This window comes from Grampus griseus, assembly GCF_964374135.1.
Source record: "Grampus griseus genome assembly, chromosome: 20".
In the NCBI taxonomy this organism is placed as follows: Eukaryota; Metazoa; Chordata; class Mammalia; order Artiodactyla; family Delphinidae; genus Grampus; species Grampus griseus.
The window spans coordinates 10,606,876-10,631,611 of NC_139014.1; the positions used below are offsets into that span (position 1 = coordinate 10,606,876).

The 24,736-nt window shown below is 52.1% G+C and overlaps 1 protein-coding gene across 1 annotated transcript; it reads left to right on the forward strand.

Moving 5' to 3' along the window:
• Positions 1-648: 648 nt before the first annotated feature.
• GAA (alpha glucosidase) lies at positions 649-24,444 on the forward strand. Its single transcript, XM_082679495.1, has 20 exons — positions 649-737; positions 3,588-4,136; positions 5,129-5,274; positions 6,947-7,112; positions 7,196-7,292; positions 7,792-7,911; positions 7,992-8,110; positions 8,197-8,328; positions 9,208-9,318; positions 9,828-9,941; positions 10,039-10,123; positions 10,586-10,703; positions 11,068-11,201; positions 19,672-19,823; positions 19,987-20,135; positions 21,146-21,287; positions 21,693-21,836; positions 22,245-22,409; positions 22,717-22,869; positions 23,279-24,444. Exons 2-20 carry the CDS (start codon positions 3,612-3,614, stop codon positions 23,336-23,338), a joined length of 2,832 nt encoding a protein of 943 aa, XP_082535621.1. The 5' UTR covers positions 649-737; positions 3,588-3,611; the 3' UTR covers positions 23,339-24,444.
• Positions 24,445-24,736: the final 292 nt, after the last annotated feature.

The window sequence follows — 24,736 nt, forward strand, 5'->3', positions numbered from 1 at the left end:
CCCACAAAGAAGCGAGGAGGCCCTCAATCCTGCTCTGACATCGCTGCACTGGGCTTTCTGTGCCTGGTTCCACCTGACAAGGCCACAGGGTCCGGCTTCTGTATGTCATTTTGGAAAGCTTTCTCCTTTTTTTTTTTCTTTTTCATTAATTTTTATTGGAGTATAATTGCCTTACGATGTTGTGTTAGTTTCTTGCTGTACAAGCTTGCCCCTCTTTTTCCTTTTTTTAAGCTTGCTCGCCTTAACATGAGACTTTGTGTACGAAAAGTTCCTTGTCATTGAACATTTTCATGACAGTCGATTTTATGGGTTATGACAATGTTTTCCTTTTCAGAAGAACTTTAAGTTGCTTTCAAATTTTCGCTATTTTGTCGTCTGGGTGCTAGATTCGCAGAGCCGTGCCTCGGCGGGCGGCCTGGCGGGCTCCAGGATGCTGAGGGTTCGCTCATGCGGGGGCGTAGCGCCCTCTGCGACCCCAAAAGACGAGGCCCCGCCTCTCCCCCAGAGCTCTCCCCTGCAAGGTGCGCGCCCCCTGAGCCCCTCCCACGTTCCAGGGACGCCGAGGCCCAAGGAGGGCGAGGACGCCACCAAGCGCCCCGCCACCAGAGGGCGCATCCCCGAGGCGAGCACTCACTAAGGGCGCCTGCGCAGGGGGCTGTCACGTGACCCGCCGCCGCTTCTCTAGTGGGCGCTGGATCCTGAAGTTGCTGCTACGGGCCGGGCGTGCGTGCGCGGAGGTGAGCCGACCTGACTGCTGGACCCGGGCTGCAGTGGTCCCAGCGAACGGCGGGGCAGGGGAGGTCCGCGGCAACCCCACAGAGTGGAGGCTTGGCGGGTGCGGGCAGTCGTGACGCCCGAAATGGGAGGGGTCGAACGATAGAGGGATTGGTCAGTGCTTTCCTACTGGAGAAGTTGAGCACACCGTGCCAGGGCCGCGCGCGGCAGGAGGCAGCAGTAACGACAGTGACCCCAGTAACATCGGGGACCCCGGAAACTCCACGGTTCCCACTCACTGCCCCCGAGCTGGGCGAGGAAGGCTGCGCTTGCCCCCGTTCACAGGGAGGAAGCTGAGGCACAGGAGGTTGAGAACCCTTTACTTCCCTCTGCCGGTGGTGGAGCTGGGCTTTGAACCCAGCTTGTCTACACCACCACCGTGGCCTGGGGAAGCAGCAGTTCTGAGACACTTACCTGAAGGCGGGGTGACCGACCCACTGGGTCAGCAGTGCCACTTGATCTACTGACCTTCAGTTCTTCCCCGTTTTCTCTCTAAATTGTCAAGCGCTGTGAGTGTGGCTCTTCCCCATTTTAGGATCTCTTCCCCTTTCTAGGCTCTCTTCCCTGTCTGTAAACTGGAAGCAGGGAAGGGCATGGGGTGCTGCCCTGGCCGTGCTTCTGGACACCTCTGCAGCTTCTGAAGTCTGGGTGGGAAGGGCTGAGGTCATTGCCCAAGAGCTCCCAAGTGAGGACCCCTGGACTCCACTCTGAGTTCCTCAGTTTCTGAGTCATTATGATCACAAATGTGTCTGGCAGGGTCAGGTGAAGCTGGGACACTATGTGGTATAAAAAAAGAGATATTAGTCTTTGTCTCCAGTTCCTGGCACACAACTTCTAAAAACCCTGGAATCTTGGGGGTGGTAAGAGTGTCTTTTATATGCTAATGAGATGACTGGGGGCTTGTAGATAGCTTCAGAATGGGGGCTAGTCCCCAGAAGGACCAAGGCAGGATTCGAGGGTGGGAACTTTCTCCTGGGCTTCCTCTGGGCCAGAAGCTCTTGATTAAGAGAGGGGACTGGTGATTAAGTTAGTCACCAGCGCTCAGTGATTTCATCGTTCATGCCCTACATAATGAAACCCTAAACTAGTTGGAGTTTGGAGAGCTTCGAAGCTTGTGAACACATTTTGGTGCTCAGAGGGTGGCCAGCCCAGAGAGGGCATAGAAGCTCAGCACCCCTTCCCCATACCTTGCCCTCTGGTTGTTCCTGAGTTGTATCCTTTATAATATACAGGTAACAGTAAGTGAGTTCTGTGAGTCGTTCTAGCCAGTTGTTGAACCTGAGGAGGTGAGGGGTGCTGTGTGAACCCCGGAATTGATAGTGGCTTGGTCAGAAGAGCCGGTGACAACCTGGGACTTGTGGTTAGTGTCAGAAGTGGGGGAAGTCTTGTGGGACTGAGCCCACAACCTGTGGGGTCTGCACTAACTCTGGGAGTTCATGTCAGAATTGAATTGAATTGCTGGACACCCGGCTGGTGTCCAGAGAATGGGAAAATTGGTTGCTGAGAAAAAGCTCCACGCTTTTGGTGTCATAAGTGTTGTGAATGAAAACAGTTCACTCTTGCATCTAACGTACTGGTGACCCATGGTGGCCAGAATGTTCCAGGTGACCGGTGTGTGTCTGTGACAGGCTTGGACTCTCTCAGTGACCTGGGCGCACTTCTGCCTGGCGTGTGACATTTCCCCAACACCTGCATGTTTCTGGAGGCCATGAGAATGCAGCTCACAGACCTCCCACCACAGGGAGCTTCACTGACAGGCTCAGCCGCCGTGCTCTGAAATCATCACTGCATTTCCTGCGAGGGGCTGCCTCCCGGCCCTTAACGCTAGGGCAGGCCGCTTCTGGGAGACCTGGACCCCTCTAATGGCCAACTTTGGCTCAAGGAATCCCAACCCTGTGGCCTTGCCCAAGCTTCCCTAACCTACATGGCAGTCTGGGGCTCTTGAATCCACACCGCCCTCCCACGGGGTCAGACCTGCACGGGTGTGTTGGTGCTCTCAACCCTCTCTGGCAACCTCCCCAGTTTCTCTCAGACAGATAAAAAGGACCCCCCTAATAAAATCCTTGCATATTTAGTCCCATATCAGTGTGTGCTGCTCCTTGGAGGAGCTGGACCAGCAATGTTCCCTATAAAATATTTAGAACATACAGATAATCAAGACACAGGTAAGAACAGTCTTAGTACCAAAGTAACCAGAGTGAGGCTCCAGTGCAGCTGCTGTGACAGAGACCCAGAACCAGACCCCACACGAGCCTGACTGCAGGGGCGGGGAGGGGCTCCGCCTGCCCAGTCCTGGGGGCCAGGCTTTTTCTTCTGTGCTTGGCTGTCCCTGAGTGTTGACCTGGGCTGCAGTGCCCAAGACCCCTCACAGGCTGTATCCACGTCCTGGTCAGCCCAAGAGGGACGGAAGGAGGGAACGCTTCCACCCCACTGGCCAAGACTCACCTCGGCCAGTCTTCATACGGGAGCGGGACTTATCTACTGTGGGAACTTGTTTGTTCCACTTGATCTATCACGTGGGTCTTTGTGTGTTATTAGGTTATTTTTACAGACATTCTAGATGCGTTTATTTGTAACATATTAGAAGACTTCACAATGCACAGGATTCTGCAACTCCCTGTTTGGGACTTTTCTCTCCTTTTCCTTTTTCCTCCCTCCCCCAGGTCTGCCCTGCTTCCTCACCAGACCTCACTTCTAGCCTGTGCGCTGCTGGGCTGGCCACAAGTTCATGTCTGGAAGCTGCTTTGAGAGTCTCCTGAGGCCCCGGCCACTCCCTGCTGCCGTCCCTTTGAGCCTGGTTCTTCTGTCTGCAGGCCTCCTGGGCCCGCTGCCCACACATGATGAGGTGGCCACCCCGTTCCTGCCTCTTGCTGGTGGTCTGCGCCCTAGTCTCCTTGGCCATCCTGGGGCACATCCTGCTTCATGACTTCGACGTGGTCCCCCAAGAGCTGCACAGCTTCTCCCAAGAGGAGATTTACCCAGCTCGCCAGCCCAGAGCCAGCGGCCAAGGGCCCCAGCCTGTCCCACGGCGCCACGGCAACCAGAGGGCAGCACCCACACAGTGCGACCTGCCCCCCGACGGCCGCTTCGACTGCGCCCCAGACAAGGCCATCACCCAGGAGCAGTGTGAGGCCCGGGGCTGCTGCTACATGCCTGCAAGGTGGCCTCCGGGCACCCAGATGGGGCAGCCCTGGTGCTTCTTCCCTCCCAACTATCCCAGTTACAGGCTGGAGAACCTGACCACCACCAAGACGGGCTACACAGCCACCCTGATCCGTGCCACCCCGACCTTCTTCCCCAAGGACATCATGACCTTGCGGCTGGACGTGCTGGTGGAGACTGAGAGCCGGCTCCACTTCACGGTGGGCGGGCGGGGGCTGGGCAGGGGCAGAGAGTGTGTGGACAGTGGATAAAGACAGACTCTACGGGGTGTTTGTTTATGCACAGACGTGTATTATGCCCTCACCTGGAGTCTGGGTGTGAGCAGACACAGTGCCTATGCTCAGGGAACAGTGGGCCGCTAAGACAGTCACTAGGAGGTTCTACAACATGTTCTAGGGGACAGGGCTCAGGGCAAGGTGGTGGGAGGTTAGGTCGCTCCCAGGAAGTGACATCCCAGCTGGGACATAAAGTAGGAGTCAGGAAGGGGAAAGGTGGAGAGGGAGGAAGGGGGACGGTTCCAGGCAGTGGGCAGTGGGATCCCAGCCACTGAGGGCAGGGCCTCTTGTCTGGTTTATTCCCTGCTGCTTCCCAGCCCCTGGAACAGTGCCTGGCACATATTAGGTGCTCAGTAAAAAGTTGTCAACTGAATGAATGTGCAGACACAAAGGTGAGAGAGGCTGAAGCACGTAATTCAGTACGGCCCTGTTATTTTAACAAAGTAACTGATGGCAGCCGTGGGTTACTGAGTGATGACTATGTACCAGACAAGGGCTGGGTGTTCTAATTATGTTTTCTCGTTCACCCTGTGACTAGATATGCCAGGTGGAAAAATGTTGCCAGATTCAGCAAATAAAAATACAAATATGAATTTCAGATAACCCAGGAATTAGTCTTTTTTTTTAGTGTAAGCATGTCCTGTGCAATATCTGAGATGTATTTATACTAAAAAAATTGTTTATCTGAAATCCAGATTTCCTGTGTCTTACCTGGCACACCCCACAGGAGGTGCTCTCCTGGCTCTATAGATGAGGAAACAGGCTTAGGTATGTGGACCAATCTGTCCACACGCTGTGTGCGGCCACCCTGAGACTTGAACTGACGCCTTGCTTCTCTGGAAGGTGAAGGATGGAGTGGACAGGTGTGCAGGGCAGCCAGCCACCAAGGGCCTCATGACACTGCTCTCGTCCTCTAGATCAAAGATCCCACCAACCAGCGCTATGAGGTGCCCTTGGAGACCCCACGTGTCCGCAGCCAGGCGCCGTCCACGCTCTACAGCGTCGAGTTCTCAGAGGAGCCCTTCGGGGTGATCGTGCGGCGGAAGCTGGATGGACGGGTGCTGTGAGTGCCCAGTTTCTGTGCCCACTATCTGCTGGGAGGGTTAGGGAGCTGTAGGGCATCGTCCCTGACCCTTTTGTAGTCCACCCTCCTGCTCTGGCCTCCTGGCTGTTCCTTGCCCCGCAGGGCCCTGGTGCTTGCTGTTCCTTCCACCCCGAGCCCTCAAAGGCCCGTTCTCAGAAGGGACATTTGGCAACAGCTGGAGACATTTTTGGTTGTCACCACTGGGCGTTAGGGTGCTGGGATACTGCTAAACACCCTACAATGCACAGGCCGGCCCAGAACACGGAGCGATCGGCCCAAATGTCAGTAGTGCCTCAGCTGAGAAACCCTGGTCCAGTCTAAAGTGGCAACCCCACTCCAGGCAGCAACCCCAAGCCTGCTTTATTCTTGTTTATTTATCACATACTACACATCAGTATATCAGGCATTGCAGTGATTAACTCGTCCAATCCTCATAACAACTGGGACGTAGGCGCTGTTATTATCCCCACTTTACAGATGGAGAGACAGACATAGAGAGTCCAGGTGCTTGCTGGCAGGTGACGGAGCCCAGCCGAAGCGTCCGTGCTGTCGGCCACTCTGCTCCATGTCCCTCCGGGGTTTGTGTGCCCCCACGGGACCTTACCTTTGCTTGGACCATGGCTGCCATCTGCCTGAGGCAGGAGCCTTTCCTGTTCCCTCCTGAACCGCCAGCTCCTAGAGCAGTTCTGACCCACAGCAGAGCTCAGGGGTATTTGTGGAGAGGATAAGGGTGTTGCTTGGTCTCGCCCTCACCTCCCCCCAGCCCACCCCCCAGGTATTAGATGCACCGAAGCATCTTTTAGACTCAAACGCTGTGGCTGTGAGTCCAAGTGTCCGGTGTCGCTCTGGCCCAGAAGCGCCCGCCCATACCCCCAGCCACGGGGTCAGCAGTTTTGCCGCGGCTGCCCGCTGGCCCTGACGCTGGGCTGTGCAAGCACCTTTCCCAGGACGCATCCCATGCACTTTGCCCACATAGTCCTACACGAATATGTGCTGGCTGACAAGGCCCTGCTCTGCACCGAACTCTGCTACACGCTCAGAAGGAGGGACCTTGGACTTGCCCAAATCTTCAGAGCACTTGCCTTGTGAAGTGCATTTCTTTCTTTTGTGGCCTGTTCATTTTTTGGCCGGGTGTTGTGGACCTGCTAGCAGGACTGACATAGCAGAGGGAGGTAGAAACGGGCTGTGCAGATGCAGGGTGTGGGCTGGCTCTGCAGCTGGGGGGCCTCTCTGAGAAGATGACCTGCAAGCGGAGTTTGGAGAGAAGTTTTTTAAGCATTTTATCAGATCTTGGTCTTGAACACGCACAGACACCCACAGGCAGGTGAGCAAAGTATTAACACGGGCTGGTGGGGTGCGGCAGGAACTTGTCCCATGAAATTAGCCGTGATGCGTCTGCCATGCAGAGAGGGACCCTGTACGTGGTTTTTGCCTTCCTCTTGATCCCATGGAACCTCGGGGCACCCTAACTGCCCCCGGCTGGGCAGCTCCACGATGTCTGGGAGCAGTTTGGCCCTCCTGGGAGGTGCTCAGGGCCACGACTCCCAGGACTGTAAGGGTTTTGGGCAGCCCTTGCCCAGCACTTGCTTGTGGTCAGGGCTCGTGGGGCCATTGGCTTCTTGTGCGAGGCCACCTGGTCTCTTCCTGGCAGGCTGAACACCACAGTGGCCCCCCTGTTCTTCGCCGACCAGTTTCTGCAGCTGTCCACCTCCCTGCCGTCCCAGCACATCACGGGCCTCGCCGAACACCTCGGGCCCCTGATGCTCAGCACCAACTGGACCAAGGTCACTCTCTGGAACAGGGACGTCGCCCCTACGGTAAAGGGGCGGCCAGGGAGGGGTGTGCAATCGGAGGGGCTTCATGGGCCAGGACGTAAAGCAGGGTGTCTGCCATGTCCCAGCCCGACGTGAACCTATATGGATCTCACCCTTTCTACCTGGGCCTGGAGGATGGCGGTTTAGCTCACGGGGTCTTCCTGCTGAACAGCAATGCCATGGGTAAGCAAGGGGGTACTGGGGCCCTCCACATGCCCCAGCCAGTTTTGCTTCTGAGCTGCCAGCCAGGGTTTCCCTGGTGCAGCCACACCCCCTCCTTCGTAGAGGGGGCTGGGGCTCTCTGCACCTATCTGACAGGCTGGAGGTAGAGGAGGAGGCAGGGGGTCGGGTCTCGTACACTGTTCGGAGAAATGACCATTGGGCTGTGGCCTCTGCCAGCTCTGTCCTTCAGTGCTTCTAAGGTGAGCTCTGGGACCTCTGACCTGGGTGGGGTGGGGCTGAGGCCAAAAAAAGGGGCCCCAGGCCCAGCTGCTCAGCGTCTTCCTGTCCTGCTCCAAGGATCTCAGCAAGCTGGGCTCAGAGTGACTGTCCCAGGGCCCCCAAGCTCCCTGTGGGAGGACCCCGCCTCTCCAGCGGTGGTTTGGCCCATTGGTGCAGTGCCGAAGGCCCTGGGCAAGGGGGGTGAGTATTTGTCTCTGAGCCCTAGGTCTGCTTCCCCCAGATGTGGTCCTGCAGCCCAGCCCGGCCCTCAGCTGGAGGTCGACAGGCGGGATCCTGGATGTGTACATCTTCCTGGGTCCGGAGCCCAAGAGCGTGGTGCGGCAGTACCTGGACATCGTGGGTAGGCCTCTCCCTGGCCCTGGCCCCCGGCCCCTCCCTCCCCAGCCCCTCCTGCCCGCTCACGGTCGCCTTGGCTCCCAGGCTACCCATTCATGCCACCGTACTGGGGCCTGGGCTTCCACCTGTGCCGCTGGGGCTACTCCTCCACCGCCATCACCCGCCAGGTTGTGGAGAACATGACCAGGGCACACTTCCCCCTGGTGAGTGCCGGGGAGGGGCCTGGGGCCCCCAGGGTGGGGCGGGGGCAACGAGCCTGGGTCCCGACCACCCTGTGCTGTGGCTGCAGGACGTCCAGTGGAATGACCTGGACTACATGGACGCCAGGCGGGACTTCACTTTCAACAAGGACGGCTTTGGGGACTTCCCGGCCATGGTGCAGGAGCTCCACCAAAGTGGCCGGCGGTACATCATGATTGTTGTGAGTGCCTCCTCCCCTCTTGTGCCACAGGAAGCAGGCTCTTTTGGAAGGAGAGGGGCCCAGTGTCTGGTGGCTCCAACTTTCAGTGGCATCGTCCTCATGGTGGCCATGGTCACTGAGAATGTTTCTGAGGGTCTTTGATATCGAGGGAATATCAGGTTTATAAACTTGACTCCTGCTATCCAGTCATGTCCCTGGAGACATCTGTCTGTGGCTCAGGATCCTTACGGCTGTAGGTTACTTGAACAGCTTAAAGCAAGGGCCGGGTGGAGCTGTGTGCCAGGGCGGCTGGAACCCCAGAAGCTCCGTGAGACTCCTGGCCCTGCCTCCCTGCAGTCAGCTTGTGGGAAGGAGGGCAGGATCTGAGTGGCTCAGCAGACAGACACACTTCCCTGGGCCAGTCCCTGCAGCCAGAGGGGTGTGATTCAGGGTCTGGTACAGCTGGGGGGCCGGAGGAGGGGAGGGGGAGCCAAGACAACCCCTCAGGAGAGGAAATCCGTTTGGAATTGGGCTGATGGTCATTTCCATCCCTGCAGCCCCTCTGAAGGCAGCAGCATCCAGGTCCACTCAGAGCAGGGAGCGGGGAGGGCAGACGCAGACCTTTTCTTTTTTATTCAAAATGAAATAAATGCTCCCTGTAGAACGTTTGTGAAACTCTGGGCCCTTAAAGCAAAAGTAACGCCTGCATCCAGGTGCGCCCTTTTTGGCAATGGGGGCGGGGTCACGTGCACGTCCACGCACACGCAGCGCGTTGGCGCATCCAGGGCACATCCACCTGTGCCTCGTTAACGTTTATCGAGAGCATTTTCCCGTTTTCCCAGCGATGGGTGCCGAGGCTTTGGGCATTTCTCTCTCATTCTGACTGGTTTCTCTCCCCAGGATCCTGCCATCAGCAGCTCCAGCCCTGCCGGGACCTATCGACCCTACGACGAGGGTCTGAGGCGGGGGGTCTTCATCACCAATGAGACTGGGCAGCCGCTGATTGGGCAGGTACAGCAGGGCCTGGGGGGCGAGGGGGAGAAAGCAGGGGTCCCTGGGCAGTGGGGCTGCAGGGGGGGCGGCAGTGACAGCTGGGGGTGACAGTGGCCCCTGACAAGGAAGACCACCCTGAATCCTTTTGTCAGGGGCCCTTGTTTGCGGGCAGCTCAGAAACAAGCTCCACAGATGCTTGCGGAGGCCTTGGGGTCCTCCACATCCTCTGGGCCCCCAGGGGCTTCCTGATGGTTCCCAGGCCTTCCCGGTGGGTGGGGCACCCAGTAGACTCCTGACCTCCCGGTCCAGGGCAGGCCCAGAACCAGGAGGAAGGGGGTCGAGCCTGAGGGGAGGCTGGCAAGGCTCCCAGCAGTGCAGATTCTGGGGCCTCTCCCCGTGCTCCTCCCCTTGCAGTCCACCCATCCCTGGGTTAGATGAGTGAGGCTACGGCTCTGCCTGCAGTCAGGACAGACAGGGCCTCCGTGCAGGCTCCAGGGGCCCTGTCTCCCCTCTGGCCTTTCGTCCAGGTGTGGCCCGGACTCACCGCCTTCCCTGACTTCACCAACCCCGAGGCCCTTGACTGGTGGCAGGACATGGTGGCCGAGTTCCACGCCCAGGTGCCCTTTGACGGCATGTGGATCGTGAGTGTGGCCCCACCCTTGGGTGTCCGGTGGCCTCAGGGACCAGCCCCACTCTCTGTACCAGGCAGGGCACCCACCCCCAGGGCCTCTCTTGCAGGACATGAACGAGCCATCCAATTTTGTGAGGGGCTCAGTGGATGGCTGCCCCAACAGCAACCTGGAGAACCCGCCCTACGTGCCAGGTGAGCTGCCTCCACCTGCCGGCCCCCCAGCACTAGTCGGCTGGGGATTTAATGGCTCAAATCAGGGATTTCCTTCTCTGGTCTGGGAGACTCAAAGCTCTGGTTTCTGAGAAGCTGATGGGCAGCGGCCAGCCCGGGAAAGGCAAGGGGTGCCCTGGGAGTAAGGTTCATGTGGGGAGACCCCAGCCACGTGATGCTGACTGGGCATGTGCAGCTGAGGCGAGACCCTTCAGAGGGGGTATTTCAGGCTTTGGCAGTCGGACAGGGAAAAAAAAATGGTTAGGAGCAGGCAGACATGAAGTCTGGGTGTGCAGACCACAGCCTGCGGCATCGCCTTGTCCTGTCCTTGGAGAAGTGGAGACTGTACAGGGACGCACCCCGTGTCCCAAGGGGTCTCTCAAGATGTGGGGGGCACCAGCCTGCCAGGAGGAGGCTCCAAGGAAACAGCCCCCTCTCCTCCAGGGGTGGTTGGCGGGACCCTCCGGGCAGCCACCATCTGCGCCTCCAGCCACCAGTTCCTGTCCACGCACTACGACCTGCACAACCTGTACGGCCTGACCGAAGCCTTCGCCTCCCACAGGTGAGGGGCCAGGGTGCAGGAAGGAGAGGAGGAGGCCCTAGCCATCCCTACATCCCACCCCCACCCCCCACCCCAGCTCCATGCCTGGTGCCTCAGAGGAAGGGCATGGTGACGAGACAGAGAGGCCAGGGCTGACCAGGGCCTCTGGCCCCCTTGAGTTTGTCCTCCCCGTGACACGTGCATCTTCGAGGGTAAGTCAGGTGGCAGGGCTGACTGCCTGGCAGACAGTGGCGGTGACCTCAGCAAGCCAACTCCTTGCTCCCAGCTTGTCCTTCCTGCTGCACTGCCAGCCACTCTTGTGGGCAGTGGTGGGGCTCCTGGTGACCCTGCTCAACGCAGCTCTCTGTGCCCCTGCTCCACCCAGGGCTCTGGTAAAGGCTCGGGGCATGCGCCCCTTTGTGATCTCTCGCTCCACCTTTGCCGGCCACGGCCAGTACGCCGGCCACTGGACAGGGGATGTGTGGAGCAGCTGGGAGCAGCTTTCGTACTCCGTGCCAGGTGAGCACACCTGTCAGGAGGGGTGCAAGGAGGGGAGGGTGGGCCCTTCTCCGGGCGTGTTTGCCCAGAGCTGGGTCCTCAGAGAGATGCTGCTGCAGTGGCATGGGGCCCGTCGCCAACTCATGTGCCATTGGACTCACCTGTGGTGCCCCTCTTCCAATGTCCCCGTCTCGGATTCATGCTAACATCAGAATGTCCCTTCTGGTGACCACATTCTGAGCTGCATGTAATAGCATCTGAGCTCAGTCCAAAGGGTGCCCCCACCCCTCTTGTCTCAATGCCTGGCTCCACCCTGCAAAGAAAATTTTGATTTTTGTTCCAAGAGCTCTGATGCTACAGACAGATCTTAGGCCCAGGGATGGCTCAGGAGCCCTGGGAAGGGGATGGAGGTGACCCCAGAGGTCACAGCTGAAAAGAGCCTCCACCAAACCCCCGGCCTGGAAGTGCTTTCATAGTCGCAGGCTTGCTTCCACGTGCGATGCATCTACAGAGCCTCGGGCCACAGGGATGTCCTGCCGAGCTGAGCTCTCGGGTGAGAAGTCCATTCCTCCTTCACAAAGTGGCTGCTGGCTCTGCCCACGGGTGCCGACCGGCTCTGATTTTCACCCTGGGGCCAGCATGGTGGGTCGAGCCTGAGCACATGGAGGCCAATCCACCCCAGAGCCGGATTCCTGGGCTTTGTGTCCACCTGTCTAGTTCTTGGGTTTCAGTTCTGGTGTGAGCTGTTGTTACCAAGCTAAAATAAGGCTGTGCAGCTCCCAGGACCTGCTGTGACCCAGACCAGCACTGCTCACAGCCCCAGGCTGCGCCCCATCCTGCCCATTGGGCTTCCAGTCTGGGTCCTGGCTCCCAAGGAGACGAGGAGAGGGTAGCCCAGCAGCCTCTAGTCCTGCCCAGCGGTGGTGGGATTGGCACGGGGCCCAGATGCTCTGGAAGCTGTCTGACCCTTCAGCAACTCAGGGGACTCACTGACCCTCTGCTGTAACGACGTACCACACCCCAGGTGATTTAAAAACAACAAACTTATTCTCAGACTGGAAGTCTGATCACGGTGTCGGCAAGGCCTTGCCCTCTCTGAGACTCTAGACAGAATCCCTCCTTCTTCCAGCTCTTGGTGGTTGCCAGCAGTCCTTGGCCCTCCTTGGTTTGAGGCTGTGTCACTCTAACCTCTGCCTTTGTCACCTCTCGGTCTTTTTCCTGTGTCCTTGTCTTCACATGGTGTTTTCCCTCCTCTTTTCTTTTTTAATATAGTTCCCTGGGCTATACAGTAGGACCTTATTGTTTATCTATTTTATATTTAGTGGTGTGTATCTGCTAATCCCAAGCTCCTGATTTATCCCTCCCCCACCCCCTTTCCCCTTTGGTAACCATAAATTTGTTTTCTACGTCTGTGAGTCTGTTTCTGTTTCGTAAATAAGTTCATTTGTATCATATTTTAGATTCCACATATACCTGATATCATATGGCATTTGTCTCTAACTTTACTTAGTATAATAATCTTTAGGTCCATCCATGTTGCTGCAAATGGCATTATTTTCATTCTTTCTTATGGCTGAGTAATATTCCATTGTATATATGTACCACATCTTTATCCATTCATCTGTCAATGGACATTTAGGTTGTTTCCATGTCTTGGCTATTGTGAATAGCGCTCCTATGAACATTGGAGTGCATGTATCTTTTTGAATTATAGTTTTGTCCAGATATATGCCCAGGAGTGGGTCACATGGCAACTCTATTTTTAGTTTCTTAAGGAACCTCCATACTGTTGTCCATAATGGCTGCACCATTTTACATTCCCACCAACAGTGTAGGAGGGTTGCATTTTCTCCGCAACTTCTCCAACATTTATTATTTGTAGACTTTTTAATGATAGCTATTCTGACTGGTGTGAGGTAATACCTCATTGTAGTTTTTCAAGATTTAATTGTATTTATTTTTGGCTGTGTTAGGTCTCTGTTGCTGTTCGCGTGCTTTCTCTAGTGGCAAGCGGGGGCTACTCTTCATTGCAGTGCATGGGCTTCTACTTGCGGTGGCTACTCTTTTGTGGAGCATGGGCTCAAGGCGCGCAGGCTTCAGTAGTTGTGGCACGCAGGCTTCAGTAGTTGCGGCGCACAGGCTTAGGTGCTCCGTGGCATGTGGGATCTTCCCAGACCAGGGATCGAACCTGTGTCCCCTGAATTGGCAGGCAGATTTTTATCCACTGTGCCACCAGGGAAGTCCCTTATTGTAGTTTTGATTTTGCATTTCTCTACTAATTAGTGATGTTGAGCATGTTTTCATGTGCCTATTGGCCATCTGTATATCTTCTTTAGAGAAATGTCTTTTTAGGTCTTCTGCCCATTTTTTGACTGGGTTGTTTGTTTTTTTGATGTTGAGCTGTATGAGCTGTTTGCATATTTTAGAAATTAAGCCCTTGTCAGTCACATCATTTGCAAATATTTTCTCCCAGTCCATAGGTTGTCTTTTCATTTTGCTTATGGTTTCCTTTGCTGTCCAAAATCTTATAAGTTTAATTAGGTCCCATTTGTTTATTTTTGCTTTTATATCTATAGCCTTGGGAGACTGACCTAAGAAAACACTGCTATGATTTATGTCAGAGAATGTTTTGCCTATGTTCTCTTCTAGGAGTTTTGTGCTCTCATGTCTTATATTTAAGTCTCTAGGCCATTTTGAGCTTTTTTTTTTTTTTTTTGGCGGTACGCGGGCCTCTCACTGTTGTGGCCTCTCCTGCTGCGGAGCACAGGCTCCGGACGCGCAGGCCCAGCGGCCACAGCTCACAGGCCCAGCCACTCTGCGGCATGTGGGATCTTCCCAGACCGGGGCACGAACCCGCGTCCCCTGCATCGGCAGGCGGACTCCCAACCACTGCGCCACCAGGGAAGCCCTTGAGCTTATTTTTGTGTGTGGTGTGAGGGAGTGTTCTAACTTCATTGATTTACATGCAGCTGTCCAGCTTTCCCAACAACACTTACTGAACAGACTGTCTTTTCTCCATTGTATACTCTTGCCTCCTTTGTTGAAGATTACTTGACCATAGGTGTGTGGGTTTGTTGCTGGGCTCTCTGTTCTGTTCCATTAATCCATATGTCTGTTTTGTGCCAGTACCACACCGTTTTGATTACTGTAGCTTTGTAGTATTGTCTGAAGTCTGGGAGGGTTGTGCCTCCAGTTTTGTTCTTTTTCCTCAGGGTTGTTTTGGCAATTCTGGATCTTTTGTGGTTCCATATAAATTTTAGGATTATTTGCTCTAGTTCTTTGAAAAATGTCATGATTAATTTGATAGGGATTGCATTAAATCTGTAGATTGCTTTGGGTAGTATGGCCGTTTTAACAATATTAATTCTTCCAATCCAAGAGCATGGGATATCTTTCCATTTCTTTGAATCATCTTCATTGTCCTTTATCAATGTTTTGTAGTTCTCAGCATATAAGTCTTTCACCTCCTTGGTCAGGTTTCTTCTGAAGTATTTTATTTTTTACCTTTTGGCTGTGCTGTGTGGCTTTGTGGGGTCTTAGTTCCTCAACCAGCGACTGAACCCAGGCCCACAGCAGTGAAAGCGCCAAGTCCTAAGCACCGGATCAGCAGGGAATTCCCCAAAGTTTATTTTTTTTGATGCGATTTTAAAAGGGATTGTCTTTTTACTCTCCCTTTCTGCTATTTCATTGTTAGTGTAAAGAAATAACAGATTTCTGTATGTTAACCTTGTATTCTGCTACCTTGCTTTATTTATCAGTTCTAGTAGTTTTTGTGTGGAGTCTTCAGAGTCTTCTATATATAGTATCAATGTCATCTGCATATAATTACAATTTTACCTTTTCTAATTTGGATACATTTTATTTCTTTTTCTTGCCTGATTGCTGTGGCTAGGATTGCCAATACTATGTTGAATAGAAATGGTGAGAGTGGGCATCCTTGTCTTGTTCCAGATTTTAGTGGAAAGGCTTTCAGCTTTTCACCATTGAGTATTATGTTGGCTTTTATTATGTTGAGATATGTTCCCTCTGTACCCATTTTGGTAAGAGTTTTTATTGTGAATGGATGTTGAATTTTATCAAATGCTTTTTCTGCATCTATTGAGATGATCATGTGGTTTTTTTCTTTTGTTGATGTGGTGTATCACATTGATTTGCATATGCTGAACCATCCTTGCGACCCTGGGACGAATCCAACTTGATCGTGGTGTATTATCTTTTTTTATGTGTTGTTGGATTCAGTTTGCTTTTATTTTGTTGAGAATTTTTGTATATTAATCAAAGATTTTGGCCTGTAATTTTCTTTTTTTGGTAGTGTCTGTCTGGTTTTGGTGATGGTGGCTTCATAGAATGACTTTGCGAGTGTTCCGTCCTTTTCAGTCTTTTGGAAGAGTTTGAGAAGGATCAGTATTAGTTCTTCTTTGTATGTTTGGTAGAATTCACCAGTGAAGCCATGTGGTCTTGGGCTTTTGTTTGCAGGGAGTTTTTTTAAATTACAGATTCTATATCACTTCTAGTGATTGGTCTGTTCAAACTATCTATTTCTTCTTGATTCAGTTTTGGTGGGCTGGATGTATCTAGAAACTTGTCCATTTCTTCTAGGTTGTTCAGTTTGTTGGCATGTAATTGTTCATAGTATTCTCTTATGGTTTTTTATATTTCTGTGGTATCAGTTGTTATTTCTCCTCTTTCATTTCTTATTTTGTTAACTTGGGTCCTCTCTTTTCTTCTTGGTGAGCCTGGCCAGAGGGTTGTCAATTTTGTTTACCCTTTCAAAGAACCAGCTCTTGGTTTTATTGATTTTTTTTCTATTTTTTTAAAATCTCTATTTTATTTGTTTCCTCTATGATCTTTATTATTTCCTTCCTTCTGCTAACTTTAGGTTTTGTTTGTTCTTCTTTTTCTAATTCTTTTAGGTGGTAGGTTAGGTTGAGATTTTTCTTGTTTTTTTTTTTTTGAGGAAGGCCTGTATCATCATGAACTTCTCCATAAGGACTGCTTTTGCCGAATCCCACAGATTTTGTTTGGCTGTATTTCCATTATCATTTGTTTCAAAGTATTTTTAACTTTTCTCTTTGATTTTCATCACTGACCCATTGGGATTTTTTTGTTGTTAGTTTCTGCTTTATAACAAAGTGAATCAGTTATACATATACATATGTTCCCATATCTCTTCCCTCTTGCGTCTCCCTCCCTCCCACCCTCCCTATCCCACACGTCTAGGTGGTCACAAAGCACCGAGCTGATCTCCCTGTGCTATGCGGCTGCTTCCCACTAGCTATCTATTTTACGTTTGGTAGTGTATATACGTCCATGCCACTCTCTCGCTTTGTCACAGCTTACCCTTCCCTCTCCCCATATCCTCAAGTCCATTCTCTAGTAGGTCTGTGTCTTTATTCCTGTCTTACCCCTAGGTTCTTCTTGACATTTTTTTCTTAAATTCCATATATACGTGTTAGCATACAGTATTTGTCGTTCTCTTTCTGACTTACTTCACTCTGTATGACAGACTCTAGGTCCATCCACCTCATTACAAATAGCTCAATTTCGTTTCTTTTTATGGCTGAGTAATATTCCATTGTATATATTTTCTTTATCCATTCATCTGATGATGGACACTTAGGTTGTTTCCATCTCCGGGCTGTTGTAAATAGAGCTGCAATGAACATTTTGGTACATGACTCTTTTTGAATTATGGTTTTCTCAGGGTATATGCCCAGTAGTGGGATTGCTGGGTCATATGGTAGTTCTATTTGTAGTTTTTTAAGGAACCTCCATACTGTTCTCCATAGTGGCTGTACCAGTTCACATTCCCACCAGCAGTGCAAGAGTGTTCCCTTTTCTCCACATCCTCTCCAGCATTTACTGTTTCTAGATTTTTTGATGATGGCCATTCTGACCAGTGTGAGATGATATCTCATTGTAGTTTTGATTTGCATTTCTGTAATGATTAATGATGTTGAGCATTCTTTCATGTGTTTGTTGGCAGTCTGTATATCTTCTTTGGAGAAATGTCTATTTAGGTCTTCTGCCCATTTTTGGTTTTTTTTTTTTTTTTTTTTTTTTTTTTAGTAGCATGTTGTTTAGTCTCCATGTAATTTGTTCTCTCTGTGGTTGATTTCCAGTTTCATGCTGTTGTGGTCAGAAAAGATGTTTGAGATAATTTCTATCCTCTTAAATTTGTTGAGGCTTGTTTTATGTCCTAGTATTTATATAGTCTATCCCAGAGAATAGTCCATGTGTACTTGAAAAGACTGTGTATTCTGGGGTTTTTTTGGATGTAATGTCCTGAAGATATTAAGTCTGTTTTATTGTGTCATTTAGGATCTCTGTTGTCATATTGATTTTCTGTTTGGAAGATCTGTCCATTGATGTCAGTGGGATGGTAAAGCCTCGTGTTATTATTTTTATTCCCATCAATTTCTCTATGTCTGTTAGTATTTGTTTTATGTATTTAGGTGCGCCTATACTGGGTGCATATATGTTAATGAGTGTAATATCCTCTTCTTATATTGATCCTTTATCATTATATAGTGTGCTTCTTTATCTTTCTTTATGGCCTTTATTTTTTTGAAGATACAGAATTATATTTAATCATTTTTTGTTGTTAATAAAAGTCATTTTGAATGTTCACTTTGACAATCAAAGATCCCATTGCCCTTTAGCATGGTGCAGCCCAAGGTTACCTTTGGTTACTTCAGGTAACCACACTACAGTCAAGGGCACCATCCCCCTCTCATCTTCAACTCTGAGCGAATAATAGCCCACATGCACACCCCTGCCACTTAAGTTTCTAAAGATTCCTATTAGCAGAGGAATGAGAACCCTGTCATCTAGGAAATTTTAGTAGCACAGCGTCTAAAGAAATGGCAGCTAATGGCTACAGTAGAAAACAGTAGCTAGCAAATTTCATGCATGGGTCAGAATTCTGTATTTTTATATTCCCATCTTAGTTTAAAATACTAAGCCTCAATGACCTGTAACGTGAGAAAGAGTTGGTTACACCTGGGTCACTGATGAGAAAACAAGATCTCTGAAAATGTTGCATGGGCTTTGTTTTAAAGTCTGTTTTGTCTGATACAAGTATTGCTACCCCCGCTTTCTTGTCATTCCCATTTGCATGAAATATCTTTTTCCATCCTCTCACTTTTAAGCTATGTGTGTCCTTTGCCCTAAAGTGGGTCTCCTGTAGGCAGCACCTTGTAGGCTCTTGTTTTATTATCCAATCTGCCACTCTGTGTCTTTTGACTGGAGCGTTTAGTCCATTGACATTGAAGGTAATTATTGATATGTGTTTATTGCCATTTTAGACCTTGTTTTCCATTTGATTTTGTATTTCTTTTTTGTTTCTTTTATGGTTTGATGGTTTTCTTTTGTATTTTCCTTGTGTTCTTTTGGTTTTTGTGAATCAATTTTATGTTTTTGATTTGTGGTAACCTGTTTTTCAAGTATGTTAACCTGTTACTATACCTACTTGCTTTAGACTTGTAGCCATACAGGCTCAAACACATTCTGAAAAAAAAATCTATATTTTATTACTCCCCTCCCCCACATATTATGATTTTGATGTCCTCTTACATTTTCATGTTTATCCCTTTGCTGTTCATTGTAGTTATCATTGCTTTCACAAAAATATTTTTGATTTTTTTTAAATCTTTGTGCTGGCTTAGGTGATTTACTTTCCAATTGTGATTTTCTTTTTGCTATAGATTCTTGCTTCTTTTCTATTTAGAGAAGACCTTTCAGTATTTCTTTTAGGATAGGTTTAGCATTGCTGTATTCTGTTAGTTTTTGCTTGTCTGAGAAATTCTTTATCTTTCCTTCTATTCTAAATGATAACCTTGCTGGGTAGAGTATCCTAGGTTGCAGGTTTTTCCCTTTCAGGACTTTGAATGTATCTTGCCACTCCCTTCTGGCCTGCAACCTTTCTGTAGAGAAAGCAGCTGATAGCCTTATGGGGTTCCCTTGTAATTAACTTTGTTTTTCTCTTGCTGCCTTTAGAATCCTCTTTAACTTTTGCCATTTTAATTATGTCTTGGTGTAGGTCTGTTTGGGTTCATCTTGTTTGGGACCCTCTGTGCTTCCTGTACCTGGTTCCCTCTTCTGATAAGGTCACCAGTCATGGTGAATTAGGGTCCACCCTAACGTCCTCTTCTCAACCTGATTACATCTTCAATGACCCTATTTCCAAATATGGCAACCAGGGGTTAGGACTAGAACTTACTTTGGAGGGAAATACAATTCAGCCCTAAGGGGTCTAGTTTGCCCTGCCCACCCTGCGAGCTAGGGAGCAGATGCGGCTTGTCATTCTGCTGACCACAAGTGCAAGGTGCAGTGGCCATTGGTGTACTGACCATCAGGTGGGGGCTGGGTGGGAGGGGCTTTGGGAGGGATCCTTGCCTCCAGCCAGTTCAACAGACATGTCTGTCAGGCTCCTTGGCCCTAGACTGCTCCTACTGTAGCAGCTGGAGGCCCATCTGACTCTGCCCTCCAGAAATCCTGCTCTTCAATCTGCTGGGGGTGCCCCTGGTGGGGGCCGACATCTGTGGCTTCCTGGGCAACACTTCGGAGGAGCTGTGTGTGCGCTGGACCCAGCTGGGGGCCTTCTACCCCTTCATGCGGAACCACAATGGCCTGAACAGCCTGGTAGGGCGGGGGCAGCAGGGGAGGCCGTGCCCTGGGGAATGCCACTTTCTGTGCCAATGAGCCCAGCACTGGCTGGCCCAAAGTGCTGGGTCTCCTGGGGTGGGGGGACCTCGGAGTCCATGGTCCTAGATCCCAGGTGCTTCCTCCACTCCCTCCACTGCAGCCGCAGGAGCCGTACAGGTTCAGCGAGACGGCACAGCAAGCCATGAGGAAGGCCTTTGCCCTGCGCTACATGCTGCTGCCCTATCTCTACACGCTGTTCCATGGGGCCCACGTCAGAGGCGAGACCGTGGCCCGGCCCCTCTTCTTGGAGTGAGTGCCTGGGTTGGGAGTGATGGCCTCCGGCCCACTGACCCCAGGGCAGCTAACCTGCTGCAGGGGGTGTTCTGGGCACTGAGAGAGGAAGGAGGTTGCAGCAAAATCTGGGCACTCCCCACTGAGGTGCCCCCCTGAACCCCCAGTTCCCACCCATTAGATTCCAGCTCAGGGCAGGGAGCACTGGATAACGGAAAAACCCAGGATGAACACTGAGTACAGACCAGGCCTCCCAGATGGTAAAACAAGTTATAAGACTATCATGATTGAATCCATCTAGGGCTTAAGGGGACAAGACCACTAAAGAAATCCAATAGATATCCCCCAAGTAGGACTTAGTATATCTAAGAAGTTACCGTACCATAAAATGGCACCTCGAATCAGAGGATTAAAGGATCCTCCAGTAGTAAGGTAATTAGTTAGCTATTTGCAAAAATCAACTTATTTTCCACTCATCTGTACAAACCTAAGTTCCAAATGATTACGTAGTTAAATGACAAAAATTAAGCTGTAGAAAAGCTGCAGGAAAACAGAAATGAATGCTTCTCTATGACCTGTCAGGAGAGGGCTTTCTAAGCATCAAAAGCAAAAAAGCAAAGGGAAGGAGGTTTCATTTAGGAAAAAAAAGTAACACTTCTTTGAATATAAGCAGAAAAATATTAAAACTGCTCTGAACATAGATTGTCAAGGCAATCGAATGGGAGAAAACATTATCAATAAAATGACAGTCACTGTCCCTAATGTACAGAAACTCAGACCAGGGGTAAGAGCCAGATAGACGTGGGCAAGAACACAACTTGCAAACAGGGAATGTGAACAGGTCATGCCCAAGTAGTCGGGCAGGGAGAGGTTATTCTTGGCTCCTGCCTTGACTTAAGCTGGCCAGAACCGGCCCTGCCACATGTAACCCAGGTCCTCTGGCTCCTGTCCACGCCTCCCCATGGGTCCCTTGAGCCCACTGACCTCAGAGGTCACCAGGCCCCCCTGCCCATCCCTCCTGTTTGAAGGTTCCCCGAGGATCCCCGCACCTGGACAGTGGACCGCCAGCTCCTGTGGGGGGAGGCTCTGCTCATCACCCCGGTGCTCAAGGCTGGGAAGGTTGAGGTCACTGGCTACTTTCCCCGCAGCACGTGGTATGACCTGCGGACGGTGAGTCCTGGGGCCCTGAAACTTGGGAGGACGGGGGAGATGGAGCGGGTCTTCCCTCCAGCACCATCCGTGTGGACCAGAGTGAAAAAGGAGTTCTGGCTACATGAGGGCCCTCACCTGGGTGCTCCATCAGCATCATCCTGTGTGAGCCTTACAGGACCCATTTTCCAGATGGAGAAACCGAGGCTGAGTGGGTGACTTGCCACTGAGCTGAGCTGGGACTCCAGTTCTGCTCCCAAACTCCTGCCCCTTCTTGCGTCCTCTGACCTGCCCTACCCGAGCCCTGGCTCAGGCCTCGCATGCTCTGTCCCCACCATGTGGCCAGATCTTTGCTCTCAGCTCCCGACAACAGCACAGGAGCTTGGCAATGCCCAGGACCCTTTGTGACATGACATCCCCCTCCAGGTGCCAGTGGAGGCCTTTGGCAGCCTCCCACCTCCTGCACCCCTCACATCTGCCATCCACAGCGAGGGGCAGTGGGTGACACTGTCCGCCCCACTGGACACCATCAACCTCCACCTCCGGGCCGGGCACATCATCCCCATGCAGGTACTTGGGCCGGGCCCCTGATCCTATTTGTCCAGCCCTGGGGTTGCTGGGACCCCACATGCCTCTGTTCAATTGGGGGTCTGTCCCCAGGCAGAGATGATCCTTCTGAGGGTTGAGGATGAGCTGGGCTGGGGAAGGACAGGATACATCCTTGCACTCACTTGCTCCCGGGCCTGGTGAAGGAGAGGCCTGCTTCATTGGCCTTTCTCAGAAAACTGTCAGTCTGCAAACCTCTTTGGGCCTCACGTCCTCTGAGGTGTCCACGGGCCTCCAGGCCGCTCGGCCGTGGGCTGTCCTGCAGATCGTGGTTTCTTCTAGCACGGCACTGTCCCAGCCTAGTGCTCCTCACGCCTGGGTCTGGAGGCCTCCACCAGGTTTGGGACAGTGACGTGGGCCACCCCCTCCCAGGGCCCTGGCCTCACAACCACAGAGTCCCGCAAGAAGCCCATGGCCCTGGCTGTGGCCCTGACTGCAAGCGGGGAGGCCCGAGGGGAGCTGTTCTGGGACGATGGGGAGAGCCTAGGAGTGCTGGACCGTGGGGCGTACACGCAGGTCATCTTCCTGGCCACGAACGTGAGTTCTGGGATCCGCCTAGGCTGGGGGCTGTCTTGGGGTGATTATCCTGACTTGGTGAGGGGAGCTGGCCTGGGGTCCTGGGATGGCCACCTGTCCCTGGGTCAAGCAGACTGAAGGGGAGAAGAGCCTGTAGGCCAACTGCCTTGGCTGGAGTTCCCTGCACTGCGCCAGTGTCCTAGGGTTTGCACGGGGTGTGCTGCCGACCTGCCCTCCCCATCTGCTGTCCAGAGGCCCTGCCCTGGTGGGGCTTCCTGGCCCAGGCCATCTGCTCACACCTCTGGTCCTGTCTCTCTGCTTCGGCCAGAACACCATCGTGAACCAGCTGGTGCACGTGAGCAGTGAGGGGGCTGGCCTGCAGCTGAGGAAGGTGACCGTCCTGGGGGTGGCCACAGCCCCCCAGCAAGTCGTCTGCAATGGCGTTTCTGTATCCAACTTCACCTACAGCCCTGACACGGAGGCAAGAGAGCCTACATTTGAGGCCAGAAGGCCTGTCCCTGAGGGCGGGCGAGGGGGCGGGAGGTGCCCGCTGAGCTGGCATCATGGGATTCCCTGTCCAGAAGGGAGAGGACACTTAGGCCTTACAAGGGGCGGAGAGGAACTGATCCTTGCGGGGAGGAGTGGGAAGATTCAGTCCCCTCGCACTTCACATCTTTTCCCTGCCTGTGTCCACACTGTCAGCCCCTGGTTAGAGGGCAGCTCATTTCCAAAGCAAATTAAGGCGGCCACTGCCAAGAGTGCTCAGAGGGAACAGAGCGAGACGCTCCCAGGGCTAGGTCAGACCCCATGTCCACCGTCCACCCATGTCCACAGTCTGCTGTCTGCCCCACCTCTGTTGCCAAGCAAATTTTCCTATTTCTTGTCCCCAGACCCTGGACATCCCTGTCTCGCTGACGATGGGAGAGCAGTTCCTCATCAGTTGGTCTTAATCTGGGGCCCAGTGGTGTGCTGCTCCTTTACAGACCTCCCGGCAGCCCAGCACCTGCACCCTCAGTCGGCGGTATGTGGGCCTTGGGTCAGAGCACTTACCCCGAATCGCATGTCACTGACATCCCTGAACACCCGGATCTGCTTGTGAGTCTGCCCCCCAGGCTCTGGGCCAGCAGCTCTTCTGAGTCTTCTGTCCAGATCCCAGTCGGGTCAGTGCCCTGAGGGGTGGTGCCCTGTTTACTGGAAGATTTGCTTCTCTGTAGCCTGTCACTGTGACGCATGCAATGTCAGTCACCACTGCCTGCCTGTGACGCAGAGGTGGTGCTTGGTATGGGGTGGTACCTGCACCCCAAGGTCCTGGCTCTGACCTGATGAAAGCAGAGCTGGGGGGCCGCTGCAGACTGCTTTCTGGGCAGCTGCCCCCGACAACAGGGGTGGAGGCTGTCCACCAGTCTGACAAGTGGGCCTAGACACTCGGCAGAATTCCCAGGACTTGAGGATCCCTTAATCTGAAGTGCAATTATTTTTAATAAAAGGGGCATTTGCAATCAAGCTTCTGCCGGTCCTTCTGAGATTCAGGGTAAGGAGGATGTGTCTAGAGGCCCTGACACAGAAGCAGGACTCCTTCCTTGATGGGCCCCTGGACGTTCCCAGGCAGGGTGTGCATATGTGCTGTACTGTGCATGCTCAAAGCAGCACCGTCACGTCCCCACCTCACACCCTAGTATCACCCATCTCTAAGGTGACTGGAAAACATCCAGCCAGGCCTGGTGTCAGTCATGTGGTGGGAGATACACCCTCCCCCCGACCCTGCCCAAGGGCTATGCAGACTAAGCTGCTACCCCCAACACCTCCGTTCCCAGGCAACAGCTGGTCTGCTTTTGGTCACTATAGACTAGTTTACATTTTCTGGTATTTTATATAAATGGAATCATATAGCATGTATTTCTTTTGGTCTAATTAATTAATTACTTTGAGATTTATCCATGTGGTGTGCTTTTTAATTGCCAAATAGTTTTCCATTGGCTAGAGGTGCCACATTTATTAAATTTACATGGATGTAAGGACTGTTTTCAGTTTTTGACTATTGTGAATAAAGACGATGTAATCATGGACCAGTCTGTGAACGGACATGTTTTCATTTCTCTTGAGCAAACGCCGCAAGTGTGATATGGTCAGGTCATATGGAGGGTGTGTGTGTGACCGAACTGTTTTCCAAAGTGGGTGACACACTGCACTCCTACCAGCCTTGCTGTCGCTTGGTGTGGTCCGTATGCTCATTTTCAGCTGTTCCAGTGACAGTGGATCTCGCAGGTCTGATCTGCAACTGAAGATGGCGAGCATCTTTCATGGACTTGTCACCCATAAATCTTCTCTGGTGAAGTGTCTGTTCAGGT

Bases quoted from the DNA above. Each gene is read 5' to 3' on its own strand.
- GAA (XM_082679495.1), top strand. From the start codon at position 3,612: ATGATGAGGTGGCCACCCCGTTCCTGCCTCTTGCTGGTGGTCTGCGCC. The intron at 8,329-9,207 runs GTGAGTGCCTCC...TTCTCTCCCCAG, and splicing joins GGCGGTACATCATGATTGTT to GATCCTGCCATCAGCAGCTC. The intron at 20,136-21,145 runs GTGAGTGCCTGG...TCCTGTTTGAAG, and splicing joins GCCCGGCCCCTCTTCTTGGA to GTTCCCCGAGGATCCCCGCA.